Source organism: Denticeps clupeoides, chromosome 1, assembly GCF_900700375.1.
Source record: "Denticeps clupeoides chromosome 1, fDenClu1.1, whole genome shotgun sequence".
Classification (NCBI taxonomy): Eukaryota; Metazoa; Chordata; class Actinopteri; order Clupeiformes; family Denticipitidae; genus Denticeps; species Denticeps clupeoides.
The window spans coordinates 24,340,379-24,361,499 of record NC_041707.1 but is presented as its reverse complement, the minus strand read 5'-3'; the positions used below and the strand labels follow the sequence as shown (position 1 = coordinate 24,361,499).

The 21,121-nt window shown below is 39.6% G+C and overlaps 1 protein-coding gene and 1 long non-coding RNA gene across 6 annotated transcripts in view; one reads left to right on the top strand and one right to left on the bottom strand.

The window, feature by feature from the left end:
- LOC114776533 (uncharacterized) overlaps positions 1-21,121 on the bottom strand; it is a 36,718-nt gene that overhangs the window by 8,706 nt on the left and 6,891 nt on the right. The window lies entirely within an intron of this gene.
- Positions 1-21,121, top strand: part of dock11 (dedicator of cytokinesis 11) — a 59,786-nt gene that overhangs the window by 32,082 nt on the left and 6,583 nt on the right. For all 5 annotated transcript variants that reach the window (XR_003745447.1, XM_028966736.1, XM_028966721.1 and 2 more), the window contains 16 exons: positions 16-129; positions 346-418; positions 1,993-2,075; positions 5,514-5,628; positions 5,993-6,059; positions 6,543-6,590; positions 6,932-7,074; positions 7,309-7,418; positions 8,594-8,731; positions 9,520-9,702; positions 9,988-10,101; positions 11,188-11,403; positions 14,341-14,398; positions 17,717-17,823; positions 18,847-18,969; positions 20,373-20,486. Coding sequence is in view for 4 of the 5 variants with exons in the window: in XM_028966736.1 (XP_028822569.1) it covers positions 16-129; positions 346-418; positions 1,993-2,075; positions 5,514-5,628; positions 5,993-6,059; positions 6,543-6,590; positions 6,932-7,074; positions 7,309-7,418; positions 8,594-8,731; positions 9,520-9,702; positions 9,988-10,101; positions 11,188-11,403; positions 14,341-14,398; positions 17,717-17,823; positions 18,847-18,969; positions 20,373-20,486 (1,806 nt within the window). In the remaining variant the exon portion in view is untranslated. The remainder of the gene's footprint in view (positions 1-15; positions 130-345; positions 419-1,992; positions 2,076-5,513; positions 5,629-5,992; positions 6,060-6,542; positions 6,591-6,931; positions 7,075-7,308; positions 7,419-8,593; positions 8,732-9,519; positions 9,703-9,987; positions 10,102-11,187; positions 11,404-14,340; positions 14,399-17,716; positions 17,824-18,846; positions 18,970-20,372; positions 20,487-21,121) is intronic.

Genomic DNA, 21,121 nt, shown 5'->3' with positions numbered 1-21,121 from the left:
TTGTTTCAATCTCAGAACCAGCAGGCTCGGATTTGCCTGCTCTATCTTCCTCTCTTTGAGCTTCTCTACCAGAACCTCCACCAGCTATCAGCCCACAAACCACCCTCCATCAGTGACCTGGGGTTCACGGTGAGAATTCTTGGTTTAGTCTCTGGGACTTCCTAAGGTGCAACTTGACATTCACCCAAGTATTAGCTTGTGTGTGTTTTTCCACTAATTAAGCATATTTCTATTAAGTATTTCTTTCTTATTGCACAATATCTAATTGATGTACCATAACCTAAATACTATTTTATGTAGATGAGAAATTATGCTTTATGCAGATGATTATATGTTCTTGTCCAGACTGCAAGAGAGGATTTGTCATTGTCTGGTTCAGAAAACCGAAGAACAAGCACAATCATTGACAAGGACCATGGTGAGTGATTCTTCATACATTGCACCCTGAAACTGTTTTTAGTTTTGCTGTTTGGAAACATATTCATGATCATTGAAGGTGTAAATCATTATGCTGACATCTGCATTTTATTCCCATCAGCCTACTTGACCATCTGCAGATTTGACGATAATCTGGAATAAAATGTGGAGGCTGTGTAGTGTTTTCTGTCTGTGATTCACTTTTTAAAATTTTCGTGTAGCACGAAATCAGTGGTTATATACAGTGGGACAAAAATGTATTTGGCAGCCACCGATTGTTTGGCCCATTCTTCCATGCAGATCTTCTTAAGCATTGTGATGTTATGGGGCTGTCGCTGGGCACAGATTCTCTATTGGATTGAGGTCTGGAGACTGGCTAGGCCATTCCAGAACCTTGTAATTCTTTTTTATGAAGCCACTTCTTTGTTTCTCGGACGGGGTTTTTGGAATCATTGTCATACTGGAAGATCCAGCCACATTTCATCTTCACTGGTGGAATTAAGTTTTTGATCAAAATCTCACAATACATGTCCCCATTCATCCTTTCCTTGATATGGATCCATCGTCCTGTTCCCTTTGCAGAAAAACAGCCCAAAAGCATAATGTTTCCAACCCCCTGCTGCACAGTGGGTGTTGTGTTTTTAGGATGCAACTCAACATTCTTCCCCCTCCAAATGCAAGATTTATTTTGGCCTTATCTGACCGCATGACATTTTCCCAATCCTCCTCTCGATCATCCAGATCGCAAACTTTAGATGGGCCTGGACATGTGCTGCCTCAATTAGCAGGATCTTTCAACGAAGTTGTGTGTTACTAATAGTAACCTCTGTTACCATGGTCCCAGCTCTCTTCGGGTCATTGAGCAGTTTAGTTCTGGCCTGTTTCCTCACTGTCAAGATCCTCAAGCTCATGTGTACCCCACGTGGTGAGATCTTGCATGGAACCCCATCTTGAGAGAGATTGTCAGTGATTACATTTTCAAATAATTACAATTGATCTCTTCTAACCAAGTTGCTATTGTATGTTGGCTCATCCCAGTGTTGTACAAGGTGTACAATCTTGTCCCTGGTGTCTTTAGACAGCTCTCTGGTCTTGGCCTTTGTGGAGGTTGGACAGTTTGAAGGTGTGGACAGGGGTATTTTATACAGATAACGAGTTCAAACAGGTGTCATTAATACAGGTAACAAGTGAAGAATAGAAGAACAGTTCTCTGAGCGCCAGAATTCTTCCTTGTTTTTAGGTGCTAAATATTTATTTTCTGCACCAAATACAAATACATTCTTTAAAAATCATGCCATGTAATTTCCTGGATTTTTTTACATTTTGTCTCTCACAGTTGAAGTGTACCTATGATTTAAAATTACAGACCTCTCTCATTTTTTTAAGTGAAACAACTTGTACAATTGGTGGCTGCCAAATACTTTTTTGCCCCACTGTATGCAGACTTTTTGAAAGAAAACTTGATACACTGACAGTCATTTTAGAATTGTAGAACATTTTATATTATTTTAGGAGACATTATTATGTCTACTGATAAGATGTGGATCATATGAATTTGTGTCGTTTTGTCGGTAGGGGTCATTGCACAGAATGGCCACTGTGTTAGAAGAGATGACTCCAGATGTTCACTTTTCATGGATCATTCAGACAGTGCTGAGGTGAGAGAGCCCTCATCAGCTACAGTATTTCACAGAAGTGAGCACACCACTGACATTTTTGTAAATATTTCATTATATCTATACTTGGAACAGCACTGAAGACATGACAATTTGATACAATGTATAGTAGTCAGTGTACAGCTTGAAACTGAGCTGCAGCATGGTGGCCAAGACCATATAGCAGTTTAACAGAACAGGTTCCACTCAGAACTGGTGTCGCCTTAGGAGATTAGAGCACATCCTCAGTGTCATATCCAGAGGTCATCTTTTGAAAATTGACATACAGTGCATCCGGAAAGTATTCACAACCCTTTTTCTACATGTTACAGCCTTATTCCAAACTGGACTAAATACATTTTGTTCCTCAGAATTCTACACACAACACCCCATAATGGCCTCATAAGAAAATTGCATATCATTATTATTACTACTACTTAATAGGCTATGTTCTTAGTTGTTCTTTTGTTCTTATTGTCTTCATATTAAGACACATTAATACAAACTACTTTTAAGAACTTTTTAAGACTTTTTTTATGGAGCTCGTTGGATGGACAGTGCCCTTAGCATTTGCCTATATTGCCTATGGCACGGGCTGGTCCTTTCATCATTATTCACGTGTGTCCTCTAGCTCATGGTACAGTATTTTACCCGATAGACCTATGCATTCATTGATAAAATAGCATGAGGGATGGAATTCGGGATGTTCATTTTAGAAGGGAGATGATTTTGACTGTTCTTATTTCAGGCGGGATGACATCCCTCCTCATCCCCACTCATAATTATTCATAGCCTTTGCTCAAAACTTTGGTGATGCACCTTTGGCATTAATTACAGCCTTAAGTCTTTTTGAATATGATGCCACAAGCTTGGCACACCTATCCTCTGCCATTTTGACCCGTTCCTCTTTGCAGAACCTCTCAAGCTCCATCAGGTAGGATGGGAAGCGTTGGTTCACAGTAATTCTCAGTAAGATCTCTCCAGAGATGTTCAATTGGATTTAAGTCTGGGATCTGACTGGGTCACTCAAGGACATTCACAGAGTTGTCTTGAAGCCACTCCTTTGATATCTTAACTGCATGCTTAGGGTTGTTGTCTTGCTGAACGATGAACCATCACCCCAGTCCAAGTGCTCTGGAGCAGGTTTTCATCCAGGATGTCTCTGCTGCAGACACCTTTCCATCTGTTCTGACTAGTCTCCCAGTTCCTGCAGCTGAAGAACATCCCCACCAAGGTTATTATAGTTAACGAAAACGAACGATAAAACTAAAACTAGAATTGAAAAAGCATTTTCGTTAACTGAAATAAAGAGTTAAAAAAAACAAAAACTAACTGAAACTGTTTTGTGTGTATACAAAACGAACTTAAACGAACTAATATTATAGCAAAAACGTCCTTCGTTTTCGTCTTTGTAATAAGCCTTTTGGGTTGAATTAAAATCTATTTACTTCACGCTGCCAGTTTTAAGCCAGATGTTCTGTGACGTCACGTGTCCATAGTCTGTCCGTGACGGCTAGCGTGATGGCTGCAGCGAAAGTCGGAAGAAAGCAGAAGAAAGTCCTATTTGGCATTTCTTTGATTATGACAGTGGCAAAAATAAAAGTAAGTGCCTTGTTGTAGAAGCAGGTGATACAATATGTGGAATACTTCTCAAGGGGAAAAACCCCACGAATCTGAAAGTCCATTTGAAAAGCTCACACAAAAAGGCGAACCAAGAGTACCTGAACAAGCTAGCCTCTCGCCCGCCCTCCCCCGAAAGAGAAGCGGTAGCCAGGCCAGGTAACATGGGAAAGGAACGTGATACTACAGCATCCATAATGGACTGCTTCCACCGCCGACCAAGTAGCTGCTGGCTAGTAAATACGCAGGAACACCACAAATGAGAAGAAGCATTGGTAAATATGTTTATTAAGACTGGAATGTCTACACGACTGTGTGACTCGATTACCTTCAAAAAGTTCACCACTTCACTCGAACCAAAATTAAAAACACCCGGAACTGCAAGAGTCAATAACCTTATCGGAGCTAAGATGGATAAGGCTATTCTGGTGATTTTGATTCATGCACCTGACAAATATCCTAATTTTCAAAAAAAAAAAAAAAAAAACTAAAACTAACACTGTAACTAATAAAAACTAAACTAAAACTAAGCAATTTCAAAATATCAAAACTAATAAAAACTAGTAAATCTGCCTCTAAAAACGAATTAAAACTAACTGAATTTGAAAAAAAAAATCTAAACTAAATAAAAACTAAAACTAATGAAAAATCCAAAACTATTATAACTGTGATCCCCACAGGATGATGCTACCCCACCGTGCTTCCCTGTAGGGATGGTATTGGCCTGGTGATGAGCGGCGCCTGCTTTCCTCCAAACATGACACCTGGCATTCATACCAAAGAGTTCAATCTTTTGTGCCTCAAGAATTTGTGCCTCAATCCTGTCTCGAAGGTCTACATACAATTCCTTTGACTTCAGGCTTGGTTTGTGCTCTGACATGAACTGTTTCTGTACTGTAGGACCTTACATAGACAGGTGTGTGCCTCTCCAAATCTGGAAATAATATACTGCATCAAATTGGTCTGCATGTATGTCATCCCAGAAGGGCATGTCTTCTAAAGATGTTGCACAAGAAAATTATTTGCTGAAGACAAGCAGACAGGACACAGGAACCATGTCCAAACTTATTTGGTTCAGATGGTGTCAAGTGTGTGTAGCAGCAACCAGGTAAGGAGAATAAAGACAAGTGTGTCTTGCTTACAGTCAAGCATGGCGATAGGATTGTCATGGTTTGGTGCTGCATGAGTGCTGCCACTGTGGGGCAAGAATTCATAGAGGGAATTATGAATAATCCTTTTTTTCTGAAACTGGGCCATAGGGCAGTATTCCAATATATCTACCCAAACACAACTTGTGACCACTGCCTTGATAAAGAAACTGAGGGTAAAGGCGTTGAATTGGCCAAGCATGTCTCCAGATCTAAACCCTGTTGAGCATAATCTTCAAACAGAATGTGGAGGAGTTTCTAACATCCACCAGCTCTGTGATGCCACAGGAATCCTCTTTCACTTCTCTCTGATGACAACCAAGCTCTAGTGAACTCCATGCATGGCACAATTTGGACATTTTCACCAGCGGTTTAGACATTAATGGCTGTGTGTTTAGTTATTTTGAAGGGACAGCAAATTTACACTGTTATACAAGCTGGACACTGACTACTTTACATTGTGTCAAAATGTCATATCTTTAATGATGTCCCAAAAAAATAATGAAATATTTAGAAAAATGTGAGAGGTGTACTCACTATTATAAGACACTATATACAGGACAATTTCAAAAAATAGAAAATATGCAGTAAAATATTACATGCACAGCACACAAATGTTTACATGGTTATTTTTATTCATTATATGTTTAAGTGTTTTTCCCCTTGTACATAGTTGCAAAGACGTGGTTCAACAATGAGTAATCTCCCTCCTGTTGGCCGGCTGGGGAGCTATGAGATCAAAGGACTTCTGCTCTGTTTCATGCATGTCATTAGGACCATTTCTGATGGTCAGTATTTGAAATACACTCTTTATCTATTTCATGGCTGCATGTTTAGTCATACTTCTTTTCTGCTGTGATGCATTTTGACTGATCAGTACTGAACACAGTAATTGTTCCTTACCTTAAGACTAAAACAGCACCCTTGAGAATGGTGGTCTTGGTCTTGTTCCAAAATATTTCTATTGATTGCATTCATGGAAATGAATCTCATAATTTAATGAATATCATTAGCAGTACATGACCAAAAATGCTGTGTTTGATAATATGTTCTATGATATGATAATAATTCTAAGGATGGTTTTGTAGTGTCTTGTCATAAGAATGAGGCATGCTGGTCTGTCCTCTTAGCGCTTTATGATTTCTTGTTCAGACTCTTTGCTGGCTTACTGGAACAAGGTCAACCCACAGGACCTTATGAACTTCCTCAGTCTCATAGAGTGAGTGGAGCAATCATTCTTATTTTACCTCTCCATCATATCACAATGATTGTGTTGTGTGTGTGTGTTTGTGCATAGATTTATATTCATAGTGCTAAAGAATATGCAGCATGCCATGCAAGCTGATCACATAACTTAATCGTGCCCCATAAAAAAACTGTCATCTTTTACTCTTGAGCATATATTTTATATTTTTAATTGTCTTAGGAAACAGGCTTATAATAATGGTTATGCATGAATGCTTTACACTATTTTAAGGGTCACACGCTGCACTCAGAGGAGGTTACCACAGTCAGCTTGCGCTCCTGCAGGCTGAAATGGCTCATGGATCTTGTTTCAGCTCTTGAACATGTTTAACCAGGCTTCAGTGTCATTTCAGCCATAGATGTATCTGTTGTTGTCATAGACGTTGACAGTTTTCAAGAGGTCCTAGAGTAAATAGACCTTAAATGCTTTTCTTTGTACATTCTGTACCTCTTTCAGGATATGTTTAACACAGTTCCGGTACACGGGCAAAAGGAACATCGGCAGGTATGAACTCCAAAGGGTCCATTCATAAAATGCCCATTTTTTGGCAACATAGCAAAAAGTACTGTATTGAGTACTCTTGTTGGTACATTCCTGTAATGGGGAAAAATAAAAAGTTGCAAAATGCACAGAAACCTTTAGAGTCCAGGGATTTACACTTTTTGAGGCTATTATCTCATGATGAGTTGTTTTTTTTTGTGATCTCAAGATTTCTTTTTTGTGATCTCAAATTACAATTGCTTTAAAACTCATGAAAGTCCAAAATAGTTTGAAATGAATGTTTGAACATGTAGATTTTCCCCAGTGCATAGTCATATACATGTGTGGTTCACATGGTCTTGCAGGGCACATGAAGCATGGATGTCTAAGCTGTTTTCATCAGACAGGAAGTCTCAGACAATGCCTGTGATGCGCAGTAGTGCTGGAATCTTACAAGCAAAGATTCAGCAGTTTGGCACCATGGATACCTCTATGTCATTAAGTGCTGGTATGTGCTTCTGTGTATGTGTATTTGCACATGTGTGTGCACCAAAATCTCTTACAGATTATTTTCTTGCAGTTGTTTAACCTAAACTCAGGTTAGTGTGATTTCAGGTATGGGGAAATGTTGCAGGCACAGTCATTATAATTGTGTCATAATAAAATGGTGTTTTAGGATTCAAATAACTGCACCATTGTTGTGATAAATTACAAATATCATGTCATAATTTGCTCATTCAAGGCTCCTCAGAGGCAGAGCTGCAGCACCAGGCATTGCTGGAAGGAAACATCTCCACTGAGGTCTGCCTCACTGTGCTGGACATTCTGTCTTCCTTCACAATCAACTTTAAGGTGAAAACACATGCACAGCTGTACTCCTGAAGTGAAAGTGAGAGTGAAGTGATTGTCATTGTGAAACAGTGCAGCAGAGCATACGGTACACACAACAAAATGTGTCCTCTGCTTTTAACCCATCACCCTTAGTGAGCAGCCATGACAGACGCCTGGGGAGCAGTGTGTGGGGACAGTACTTTGCTCAGTGGCACCTCAGTGGCACCTTGGCGGATCTAATTCGCACCAGCAACCTTCTGATTACGGGGCCCCTTCCTTATCAACTAGGCCACCACTGCCCCAGTCAATATTTAGTAGAGACTGTAAAGGTGTCATAACACTGGATAATATACTCTCTGGATAGTTACTCTCACTGGTCATTTTATTAGGTACACCTTGGTAGTACAAAGTCGGACCCCCTTTTACCTTTTGAAATATTTCTCAGAGATTTTGGTCCATTTTAACATTATAGCATCATGAAGTGGCTATAGATTTGATGGGTGGATGTGCATGATGGAAATTTCCTGTTCGAACACATCCCGAAGGTCTATTGGATTGAGATGTGGCGACTGGAGGCAGTAAAATCTTTGTTTTGTTCAATAAACCAACTTTTGGCTTTGTGCCATGGCTATATTCAACAAGATAAAGCACCATCAGAGGATGGCTGTGCTGTCTAAATTATTACGTTTACACCTAATTCTAACCATGTGAATAAAGTCAATAAAATCAAGACTAATTAGACCAAGCAACACTTTTACAATCTTCTATTGCCAGATTTTGGTGTCAGCCTATTGTCCTCTGATATCAACAGTGCATTTTTGTCCACACTGCTGCCACTCACTGGATACTTTTTTATTAAAAAAAAAAATTCTCTAGTAGTTTCAATAAACACTGCAAAGTCACATAAATTCATTTTCATTATTTAGTTACTGCCATGTGATTGGCTAGTTTGCTATTTGTGTTAACAAGTAATTTAACATGTCAATTTAATAAGGTTGCTGGTGAGTGTATATAACACATTTAACAGAGCAACTCTATAACAATTTCATGCTCCTGATGATTCCAGATTTTATCAATAGTAGTGTTTTACAATTGTTAGTCATTAAATTAAATTTGCTACTGCAACAACAGTGTTTACTGAATGATTGACTTTAATTGATATAACTGGTTGGTTGACATTGAGTGTTCTCTTTCAGAACCAGCTTTTGGATAGTGATGGCCAAAACCCGCTCATGAAGAAGGTGTTTGACATCTATCTTACATTCCTGAGGGTCGGACAATCAGAAGCTGCATCGAAGCATGTCTTTGCATCCTTAAGAGCGTTTATTAACAAGGTACAATGTTTTGTTAAATTGACAGTAGTAAATAAATGATAGGAACAGAAGCATATTTTCACCCAGTCCAAAATATTACGTTTTTTATTCTGGGCGTATTGTCTTTCTCACATGTTCCTAAGTATTCAGACCATTTGCTGTGACACTCATATATTTAACTCAGGTTTTGTCAGTTTCTTTTGATCATCCTTGAGATGGTTCTACACCTTCATTTTTCATTGATTATACTGATTGGATGACCCGAACCCTTCCTAGAGCCGACCGTCCAGCCAAACTGATCAATTGGGGAAGAAGAGCCTTGGTGAGAGAGGTAAAGAAGAACCTAAAGATCAGGAGTTTGCTAAAAACACCTGAAGGACTCCAAGATGGAATAAGATTCTCTGGTCTCATTAGACCAATCTAGATATTTTTGGCCTTGATTCTAAGCAGTATGTGTGGAGAAAACCAGGTGTGAAAACTTGCATCCTAGATTAAATGGGTGCTTGTAATAAATACTGAGCAAAGGGTCTGAATAGTTAGGACCATGTGATATTTCAGTTTTTCTTTGTTAATAAATCTGCAAAAATGTCAACAACTCTGCGTTCTTCTGTCAATATGGGGTGCTGTGTGTACGTTAATGAGGAAAATGGCTGCAATAAAATAAGTGGTCTGAATACTTTCTGTACCCACTGTATATTGTGACAAATTCCATCGTTTTGACACTGTCTATGTCATTTGTACCAATTCTACATGCCATGTAGGTAACACATTACTAATGAAATCAATACATTTCTGTTTGGGTCTGTTAGTTTCCAACAGCCTTGTTTAAGGACAGAGTGATGTTGTGCGGGACTCTATGTTATGAGGTACTGAAGTGCTGTGTGTCGAAGCTGGGCTCCCTGCGTGGCGAGGCTGCTGCCCTTCTCTATCTTCTCATGAGGAACAACTTTGAGTTCACCAAGAGGAAGACCTTCCTACGTACTCATCTCCAGGTCTGTGACCTATTCATCCCTTCCTCCTTATATCCTGCAAACACGTATCCTTAAATTTCTTTACATTTCTCATCTGTTGAATTATGTTTTTGTAATCTGTTTAAGTCCATGTGAGAATGTGCAGGAATGCAGGAGCAAACATTCACAGACACACACACACCGTATCTCTTTAAGTAACAGTTCTTTAAGTCATACTAAGTAAGCAAAAACCAAGGAAAAGTGAAGAATAGAGTCATTTTTGCTGCATGTTTTCCTGTTATCTTTATCACATTGTCCATTTCTCAGATCATCATCGCTGTGAGTCAGCTCATTGCAGATGTGGCTCTGACTGGAAGCTCGCGCTTCCAAGAGTCACTTTCAATCATAAACAACTTTGCCAACAGCGACAAGGCCATGAAGGTCAGTGCCTGTCTTTTGTGCCTGAACAAGCATGACTAGATAATATGCAAATATTTTATGTTTAGTAGTGCTGGCTTGTGTTTTGGAGAAGGTTAATGTGTCAGTAAATATTGTAAAGACCAAGAATATCAGTCTCATGAGCTCTATTGCCTAAAACGGTATTCGGTTTCTGGAAACTACATACATTTTATTATTGTGTACTAAAACACCATATTCATCATTCTATACATTTTGTTATTTCAGAATAATGGTCAAATTAAATAGTCGAATTTTTTAAATCAAAGAAAATTTGAGAATCCATGGCTCTAGACTAACTTTTTGCACTGGTTGCACTGTAACTTTTTTTAGGTGCATCAAATTTTCAACTTCATCACATTTAAAACTGCAGTTGTACAGTTTCACTTTTCCCCCCTTTTAAATCGCTGTGCATATCGGCAATTCTGACATGATTTACTAACAATCTGGTTAACAGAGCTTGAACTTTATTATTTCTGCCTGATGATCTGTTTGCTGCTGCCTGTTGCTGAGGGGACGCTGGGCTGTGTAATGTGTTTTTAGATGCACTGTGTTTTTTCAGAGTTTAATTTCTATAATTTTTCTCAGGCTTGGCCGGTAAACTAGTGGTCAGGTGATGTGTTTTGATTAGCACAAAAATGGATTCTGAGGCAGTGAAAAGGCAATTACATTCTGGTTGCACTGGCAATGAAAGCAAGGTCTGAGCTGAAGAAAAAAACTTTGAACATGGTAAAAAAATTTGAACATGAAAAAAAACATTTTAAAAAGTTATTAACGACTTGTAATGCATGCAAAGCATGTTGTTACAGGCATGTTGGCCAACAGCCACAATAGTGTAGGGTTCAGGCCTTTAAAAATCTGTACTTGTTGGGCTCGGGGCTACATCCACTCCATCAATCTGATCTATCTGGAGCTAATGTGTGTCTTTTGCTCAAACCACTGGGAGTTTACAGAGATTTTTTTTTTGCCCAAATGCCTGGTTGCACCGTTGCAACTTCAATTTTTTTGCCTGTAATCAAGGCTGGGATTAGTACATGGCTGATTCAAAAACACATGCTTTCCATTGTGCAGGGTTCAGCATTTCCAACAGAAGTGAAGGGACTGACTAAAAGAATTAGAACAGTGTTGATGGCCACAGCTCAGATGAAAGAGCATGAGAAGGACCCCGAGATGCTTCTGGACCTGCAGTACAGCCTGGCTCGCTCCTATGCCAGCACCCCTGAATTGCGCCGCACTTGGCTGGACAGCATGGCCCGTGCTCACCTGAAGAATGGAGATTTCTCTGAGGTACCAGCAAACAAGAATACATGAATTCATAGGTTTACAAGAGACACATTATTTTCATATACATATTTTCTACAAATATTAGCTACCATTTAATACTTTGATCAACTGCATTTAAGGCTTTGTATGATTTCCCTTTCCCAGTACAAAAGAACCGACTCTTTTCTATAACACAGTGGGTCCCACAGTCCACGGGATTATCAAGATCCACATGTAACCCATCCTCCCTGAAGATAAATAGTTGCAGATTTAAGTATAAAAGTATTTGTCCATTGATCTCAATCTAGGGCAGTAGTTCATGCAGCGTTTATTTTGTGTCATCTGAATATGCAGCAGACAAACATTGGACACTTTGATTTGCTCCAATGAGCAGAAAAACGTCAGCGTTCAGTCTGCACTCACGAGACGCCACAAATGGCAGAAAATAGCCTGGTTCAAACGTCCATGTGAAAGTCCAAGGCCTAACTCTTAAAAGTAAAATAATGAAATAATGATATTAGACCAATCACTTAAAAAAATCATAAACTATACTCTAGTACTGATCTAGTACTGATTATAGTCACATGTGACTATGCTATAAGCTAAAACACATATTGTTCTGCAGGTGCCTTATAAATACACCTTTGCTTTAAGTTATGAAATTGTGTGCTACAGCTTTAACAGGCTGTGCATGCTTCTGCAGATGACAATCATTCTCTGGCACACACTCACTTTATAGCGTGACATCTGTAATTTGTTTACTATGCAAAACATGCGCTCTCCTCTAACCCCGCCTTGAATCCAAGAACAAGAAAAGCGTAGTATTTTTTTCTTTTATACTTGTTTACCATCATGCTTGTTCATATCTGCTTCAACTGCCATTTCTGACAACCTCTACAGAATCCAGGGTATTTAGGCCCTCATATTTGCTCGATCTTATCTCTTCATCCTCTGAGTATATCCTGTTGGTATCCTCTCTGGGTATATCCTAAGCAAGTTTGTAACAATTCTTCTTTATGTTAACTTTTTCATTATTGCCTACAGTAGATATTGGCCATTTTTAGGCCTGAAAATGATTTATAACCATTCCCTGACTTATGACTTATGAACGGCAAGACAGTTCTCCTCCATTTGGTTTATGTTTCTTTTATTCTTCCCATGTTCATATATGACTAAAGGAATTTGGCCCCTCAAATTTGTACCCCAGTTAATCAGGAATTACAGGTTGAATGTTCCCATTCAATTAACTCAAAATGTGCATGCTTTTGTGGATGATAAAAGGCCGGACTATGAAACAGCAGTGCAACAGTTGATAATGTAAAAACCATCCCATTACAGACATTCTGCCATTGTCCCTACCTTTGTTTTTTTAACTACTGCTGTCTTGACAAGGGATAGTACTGAATCATAGTAGAGTCAACCTGTTCTGAATCTACATGCATTCATTCTTGCTACAACAGAATTCTGCTACTGGCTATGTTTCAAGAATGGTGAAGTTAGAGTAGTCCAACATAGCACCACCCCCACACACTGCTCCCCGGGCGCCAGTCATGGCTGCACACTGCTCACCAAGGAGAGGACACATTTCGATGTGTGCACCCGTGTGCTGTGTATCACAATGACAATCACTTCACATTCAACTGAATTTCTTTTTTAGATAAAACACTGGTATTAATCTTGGGAACATTTAAATGCAAAGTTAAAGGATGTATGGTTAATAGTTTTCATCATAAAAGAATATCACCATTGCACCATAGGAATAAGAGGAATCCATAGGAATCAGAAGACACTGGCAATAAGATCAGATCAGAATCTGGTAATCATAAGCACAACTGTAAATGATAAAAGCTGCAACTAAGCTGCAAGTGTATATACAGTTCAGTTGTCAGACCCCTTATAGTGTTGTATGAGACTAATCCTAAAATGGATTAAATTATTTTTTCTGTAATTATACAATAGTCCACAACGGCAAAGCAGAAACTGGTCCCATTTACAAGTATTGAGAGGCTTCAATTAGTATGCTTCACTTAAAACCTCACTTTAGTTGATGTTTAATTATTATGTTTATTTCCTACCATTAGGAAATTGTTTGAATGTCCTAATGTTCTTCCATGGGACTGTTTGTTGGGTATATGTGTGTGTGTATTCTGCACCATCTGTGTCTGTACCATTTGGTCACATTCATTTATTATTTATTTCTGACTGTGAATGTTTATCCTCTTCAGGCCTCAGGGCAAATTTAGATGCATTATTTTCACACGTAAAATGAAAGGGCTGTCTCCTTTCACCCCTGAGCTGAAGAGGGCTGTAGGATGCCTGGGGCTTATAATATCAGGTCACATTTACACTGTTCAGCTCGTTTGGTTAGTGTTGTGTAAAGTGTGTGGTGAAGGACTAGACTGTTCCTGTTTCCCTCTACAACACAAGGTGTGTGGGTGTGTGGAATGGATAGAAAAAGAACAGATAAAATAGCAGAGTCTTTGAATCTGCATAGCAGAGTCTTTGATGAAAAACAAGGAAGTGGCAAAATGCAAGAAGCAGCTCTGGGAAATGGTCAGGCAAGATCTGCCCTTCCTGTTTCTCACTGAGAAATTCTGGGTGGAGAGACAAACATGAGTATGAATATGATATGAAAAATATTACCAGGTTTTTGTTTTAGTAGAATAAGGTGTCTTTTGAAGGCAAGAGCTAGTAGGCTTCAAACAGGCCATGAAAGGAACCTGTGCAGATCATGTTTACGTTTGCAAGGGTTGGCACACCCATGTTTTAATAGTAGCAGTTTTAGTATCCTGGTCTTTATCTTGACAGAGAGTACCCAGAACAAGAGTGGCAGTGGGTCATTTTAATCATTTTAATCACCGTGGTCTTGCTTATGTAATTATTGCACCATTGTTTAATCAAAGATTAACTTATGCCTTTTAGATCTACGTCCATGCTTGTGGTATTCTTGTGTCTCCACAGGCAGCGATGTGTTACATCCATATGGCTGCACTGGTGGCTGAGTACCTCCACAGAAAGAGTAAGCTCCTCTTCTTCAATTGCATGATGAGTTCTGCAGTCTCAGAATGTCTCCAGCTAGTTAAAAACATGGTCTGGCGGCAAGGAGTTGAATTCCTTTGGTTGTTGACCCTGAATAATCTGTACTCGAGCTTTGGCACTTGAGTCAGTCATTTCTTACGACCTTTAAACCTTATATGGTGTTTATATTTTTATGGGTCCAATGGAGGGGAGGGGTGCACAGTATGAAGTCAAAGAAGATGTAGAAGTGTATTTCCCCTGAAAGGTACCAAAAGTGAAACTGTACGGATTTATTATGTTTCAAATGTTAGTTTTGTGTAACATTTTGGCACAAAATGTTTTTAATTTTTCATTAACAGAATGTCTTTCATTTGTCTGAAATTCATTAAAGTGAAAACAAACATTTTCCATTTAAAACCTATCCAAGTCAGATTTACTATAGTAGGAACTGTTGTTTGTATACATTCAGAAGAAAGATGCATAGGTGATGTTAGGAGGTAAGGTTTGAGTAAACAGGGAGCCATATGCTGTGTGTATCCTTGAGCTGCTGATTAGCAGCATGTTCTTTATTGGACAACTTACATTACAAAATTGTATATTAGGTAATACTAGTGGGAAAGATGTTCAATGTGAACTTTCTCATATGTCCCTGTGTTATGAAGAATAAGTTTTTAATATGTATACCTTATGGAGTTAGTCAGAATACATTCTCTGATGAGAACCATGAAACTTATAATACTCTCATTTCACGCTGACCATTTGTTGCCTCTGTATTTTGCGCTGTCTTGTCTCTTGCCTATTTTTACAATGACAGTGTAATACAAAGTATGAGTCATGACAACTGGACTTTCTTTCTTTAAGGTAGAGACATTTCATTCTGCATCCACAGAACTTTGTCAATCTGAGGGAAGTTGGCTTGTGCCCACAAATTTATCCTCCAGGTTGGTTTCACGTCAATCCCTCCTTGAATAGGCTCGTGAAGTGGAACTTTCTCACTGTGGAACTTTCTACTTCACGAGCCTATTCAAGGCGGGATTGAGGTGAAACCATGATTTTTAGTGAAAAAGTGTACAATTAATTTATTAAATTAATTTTCTCAAAACATTAAACTTAAGAAAGCAAGAAACCTGTAGTAAAACAGCATTTTAGTTTAATTGCCAGATCATTAGCCTGTCTGAACAATCCATGCCCATCAACAATGCAGTGCATAAAAAAAGACACACAGTATGGTAAGACATGCAAAACCTTAAACAAAGCCACCAAACCGTTTTTTCCCCCTAGTGTGGCTGTAAGGCATCAAGTGCTGTTGGTTTAACTATTTTAGTCCTACTCATTGGCTGAATACAGGACAAACAAGACATGAAAGGAACCTGTGGAGATCTGTGCAGGTTTGAAAGGGTTGGCACACCCATGTTTCAGTAGTAGCAGTTTTAGTATCATGGTCTTTAGTTTGACAGCGAGAACACAGAAAAAGAGTGGACCTTCCAACTGCAAATACTTATAATACATGTTTAATGCAGATTTTGCATTTTAATCACCATGGTCTTGCCTATGTAATTATTGCAACATTCACTTGTCATTGTTTAATCAAAGATTAACTTATGACTTATAGATCTACGTCCATGCATGTGGTATTCTTGTGTCTCAACAGGCAGCGATGTGTTACATACATACAGTGGGTTGCAAAAGTATTCAGCCCCCTTGAACTTTTCCACATTTTGTCACATTACAGCCACAAACATGAATCTATTTTATTGGAATTCCATTTGAAAGACCAATACAAAGTGGTGTACACTTGAGGAGTGGAACAAATCGTACATGATTCCAAACATTTTTTACAAATAAATAACTGAAAAGTGGGGTGTGCGTAATTATTCAGCCCCCTTTGGTCTGAGTGCAGTCAGTTGCCCATAGACATTACCTGATGAGTGCTAATGACTAAATAGAGTGCACCTGTGTGTAATTTAATGTCAGTACAAATACAGCTGCTCTGTGATGGTCTCAGAGGTTGTTTAAGAGAATATTGGGAGCAACAACACCATGAAGTCCAAAGAACACACCAGACAGGTCAGGGGTAAAGTTATTGAGAAATTTAAAGCAGGCTTAGGCTATAAAAAGATTTCCCAAGTCTTGAACATCCCACGGAGCACTGTTCAAGCAATCATTCAGATATGGAAGGAGTATGGCACAACTGTAAACTTACCAAGACAAGGCCATCCACCTAAACTCACAGACCGAACAAGGACAGCGCTAATCAGAAATGTAGCCAAGAGGCCCATGGTGACTCTGAACGAGCTGCAGAGATCTACAGCTCAGGTTGGGGAATCTGCCCATAGGACAACTATTAGTCATGCACTGCACAAAGTTGGCCTTTATGGAAGAGTGGCAAGAAGAAAGCCATTGTTAAAAGAAAATCATAAGAAGTCCTGTTTGCAGTTTGCCACAAGCCATGTGGGGGACACAGCAAACATGTGGAAGAAGGTGCTCTGTGTGGCAGAAAACTAACACTGCACATCACTCTGAACATACCATCCCCACTGTCAAATACGATGGTGGCAGCATCATGCTCTTAGCATTCGCATGTTAAGTCAGAGGGAACTTACCTGCCTCCTTGTGTCCCACCGCACCAGGGTTCCTCATCTCCTCCTACACGCACTCACATTCTGGTTCCGTGAACCATGACATCTACCATCTTTGCATATCGAGAGACTGAAATTCTTGCCCATTCTTCTTAGCAAAACAACCCCAGCTCAGTCAGATTAGATGGACAGCATTTGTGAACAGCAGTTTGCAGATCCTGCCACAGATTCTCGATTAGATCTGGACTTTGACTGGGCTATTCTAACACATGGACATGTTTTGTTTTAAACCATTCCATTGTGCATAGAGTCTGGTCCAGTTGTTTTGCCCACAGGTTTGCCCACAGAATTTCAGTCTCTAGATGTGCAAAGCTGGTAGAGACATTACCTAAAAGACTGTAACAAAAGGTGGTTCTACAAAGTATTGACTCAGGGGGCTGAATAAATACGCACACCCCACGTTTCAGTAATTTAAGTAATCATGTATGATTTTTGTTCCACTTCTCAAGTGTACACCACTTTGTATTGGTCTTTCACATGGAATTCCAATAAAATAGATTCATGTTTGTGGCTGTAATGTGACAAAATGTGGAAAGGTTCAAGGGGGCCAAATACTTTTGCAACCCACTGTATGTACCTAACACATCTTTGATTAAACAATGACAAGTGAAATATCTCATAGTTGCCTAGTGAATGTATTGAATTCTCACACTCAAGCTTTCTGATTAATGCCCTCCCAGAGCTCTTCCAGAGTGGCCTTGTAGCATTTAAGAAGATCACACTGAACATTGAAGAGGAGGCTGCCATGAAGGAAGATTCTGGCATGCAAGATGTCTATTACACTGAGGTACAAACAACCTGAAGCAAGCAAAAGTGCACAGAGTCTGGTCCAGTTCTTTTGCCCACATGCAAAATTGTATGTAATTTTGGTGGTGGACACAGGTTAGCATGGCCACCCTGACTGGTGTGGGGCTATGCAGCCCCATATGTGTTTTCTGACAGCTTTTTATTAGAACCAACTCCACATTTACTGCAGAGTATATTTGACCCACTGCCAGAAGCCATTGTAATGATGTATAGATATAGAATGGATCCACATGGATCCTGGACTACCTAACTAACCGACCACAGTATGTGAGAACTCAGGGCTGTGTGTCAGACACGGTTGTCTGCAGTACAGGGGCCCCGCAGGGAACGGTTCTGGCGCCGTTCCTCTTCACAATCTATACTGCAGACTTCTCACACAACTCCACCAACTGCTTCCTGTAGAAGATCTCTGATGACTCTGCAATAGTCGGCCTCATCACAGATGGGGACGACATTGAGTACATAGAACTGACAAGGGACTTTGTGGACTGGTGCCAGCAGAACTACCTCCAGATCAACACTGGAAAAACCAAAGAGCTGGTGGTAGACTTCCACAGGCACAAACATCCTCCACTGCAACCACTGGACATCCAGGGTATAGCCATTGAGGCAGTGGATAGCTACAAGTACCTTGGTGTTCACCTGAACAATGGACTGGACTGGACTCATAACTCATAATGCACTTTATAAAAAAGGGCAGAGCAGGCTGTACCTGCTGCAGAGGCTCAGGTCTTTTGTATTCATATACTGAATATTTCTGAATATTTCTTGCCATGATAATGCCCTATGACAGTGGTTAAGGAAACGGACCAAGCACCATCCCCACACACTACTCCCCAGGTGCCTTTCATGGCTGCCCACTCCACTGCTCACCAAGGGTGATGGGTAAAAAAGCAAATGACACATTTTGTTGTGTGCACCTTGTGCTGTGCTGTGTTTCACAATGACACTTTGACTTTCATATATACCATTTTTCCATGACTATGGCTTTTTTCTGGTGCAGGAAGTGCTGGTGGAGCATCTAGAAGTGTGTGTGGAGGGCCTATGGAAGGCTGAGCGTTATGAGTTGATCACACATGTTGCCAAAATAATCATCCCTGTCTACGAAAAACGGCATGAGTTTGAGGTAAGATCATTCAGCATGGCATGTTTTAACACTATTTGTAATTTGTATTTAGCCACAGTCATGTCTGCTGCCAAATACCACAGTAACAGGAAATATAACAGTAACAGGAAATCCAGTTGGTAGTGGGAATGATTTCCGCAAAAAAATGCTTAGGAAGTGGTGACAAGACCATTAGAAATCATGTACACTTTAAAGATGACTTATACTTACTACTATTGCAGTTTAGTTTCAAACCAGTCACAAAAATAATTAGTGCAAATTATACTTTCGTGGATATTCCATTCCATGAAAAAATACAAAAGTGCACCAAATCTGGCAACAGCATTTTATCCTCATCAGTTCACAATTACACCCTCTTTCCACATGTTTCTACAATGATAGCTTCCATTACATAACTTTTTCAAGTCCTGGAGCAAGTCCCAGCATAAGCTTTTTTTTTTAACCTTTTTCACAATGCCTAGTTGTGCTCAAGATTAGGGTGATCTTTACTAGTCAAGGTAAATTAAGTGTGTTAAATACAGAACACCCAGTTTTACACAGTTTTACCAGAGCATACTATCATCACTGTTCTGTAGAGTAGAGGATTGAAGATTGGGCATCTCTGTAGATATCATTATATATTCCTGTCTAGATGTTGGTTTCTGTTTATTCTTGACACCAGTGTTTCCAAATCTTGCACCTGAAGACCCACAGCTTATGCATTATAACCCTCAAGCAAATATGTTTGCTAATTGCTGCAGATCATCATTAGCTAATTAGTCCTACAATATGCTGAGATGTTGGTTTCTAGGAGCAGGTTTGAGAAACACTGTATTAACTAACCCAAAACAGTCTAAATTCATATAGAGACCTCGAAAGAAACTTAGAGGAACAGTTTGGGGTATGACAGAAAAAGTAGGATCAATTTGACAGCTTATGTCAATGTCATTTAATACATTTTAAAGCAATAAGAATCTTCCAAATCACTTCCTGTTTACATATGGCTGTGTTTCCTCATATAGCCAGAGATGTAATAATTTACTTTGGGCTGACACAAACAAGGAAAACATTGAAAAGCAAGTCATCCCATGTAAGGGAAGAGAGGCAGAGTTCCCACACTGTTGTTAATACTCCTTTGGGAAGTTTATTCTGGCCGTTTTCTATTGCTGTAAACAGTAACTGTGATTGGTATGAAGATGAGCAGATTTTTTTTCTTGTTACTTGTCTCCCACCTCAACAAATCCATACCACTGTGTTACAGAAATATTTCACATCACTGAGGATCCTGCTGACCAGACAAATAATTTCCCGCAGTCACATAAATTTTTTGTATTTTTGTCCATCATGTCTGCATATTAAGTAATCAGAATGATTGCATCACCCAGATGCAATGGAATAATGAAACCTGTCTATGTTTGTGGCAGAAATTGAAGCGTCTTTATGACACTCTGCACCGTGCATACTCCAAAATCCTGGAGGTGATGCAGACCGGCCGGAGGCTGCTGGGGACCTTCTTCAGGGTGGCCTTTTATGGACAAGTGGGTAGACACTAGGAAAGATCACGTTTACTCTACTGACCAGATGAAAAGCAAGGACTCTTACACTAATGTAGTTCAATTCAGTGGTTACCCACCCACCCATGTGTGTAGACACCCCTCAAAAGATATTTCCCTTGCTAGTGATACCTGATTGCACAACTTTCCCATGCTTCTGGATTTCACCATATATAATTGGGAAAATCGCATTTCTATGTAACCCAAGAACAGGTCTGTGCAGAACGTCACAGTTGCCTTGTGAAGCTGTGGCTAAACTGCCAAGGTAACACTGAGGTGTCACTGAGCAAAGAACTGTCCCCACACATTCCCTGGGGCCTTTAATGGCTGCCGACTGGTGATGGGTTAAAAGCAGAGGACATATTTCACTGTGTACACTGTGTGTTGTGCTGCAGTGTTTCACAATGACAGTCACTTTCAGTTGGGGGGTAAGCTGTCTCCATTGAGGAGAACATAGTTCACGTATCATAGTTCACGTATCTGTGGCCCATGAAGATTAGATTAGATTAGATTCATTTCTTTTGGTTTTGTGAAACACGGGGATTGCCTTTAGGTTCATGTTGCAGTAGATGGTTACAAGTTATATAATTATAGGTGGGTCCTGTTGGCTGTGATTTCTG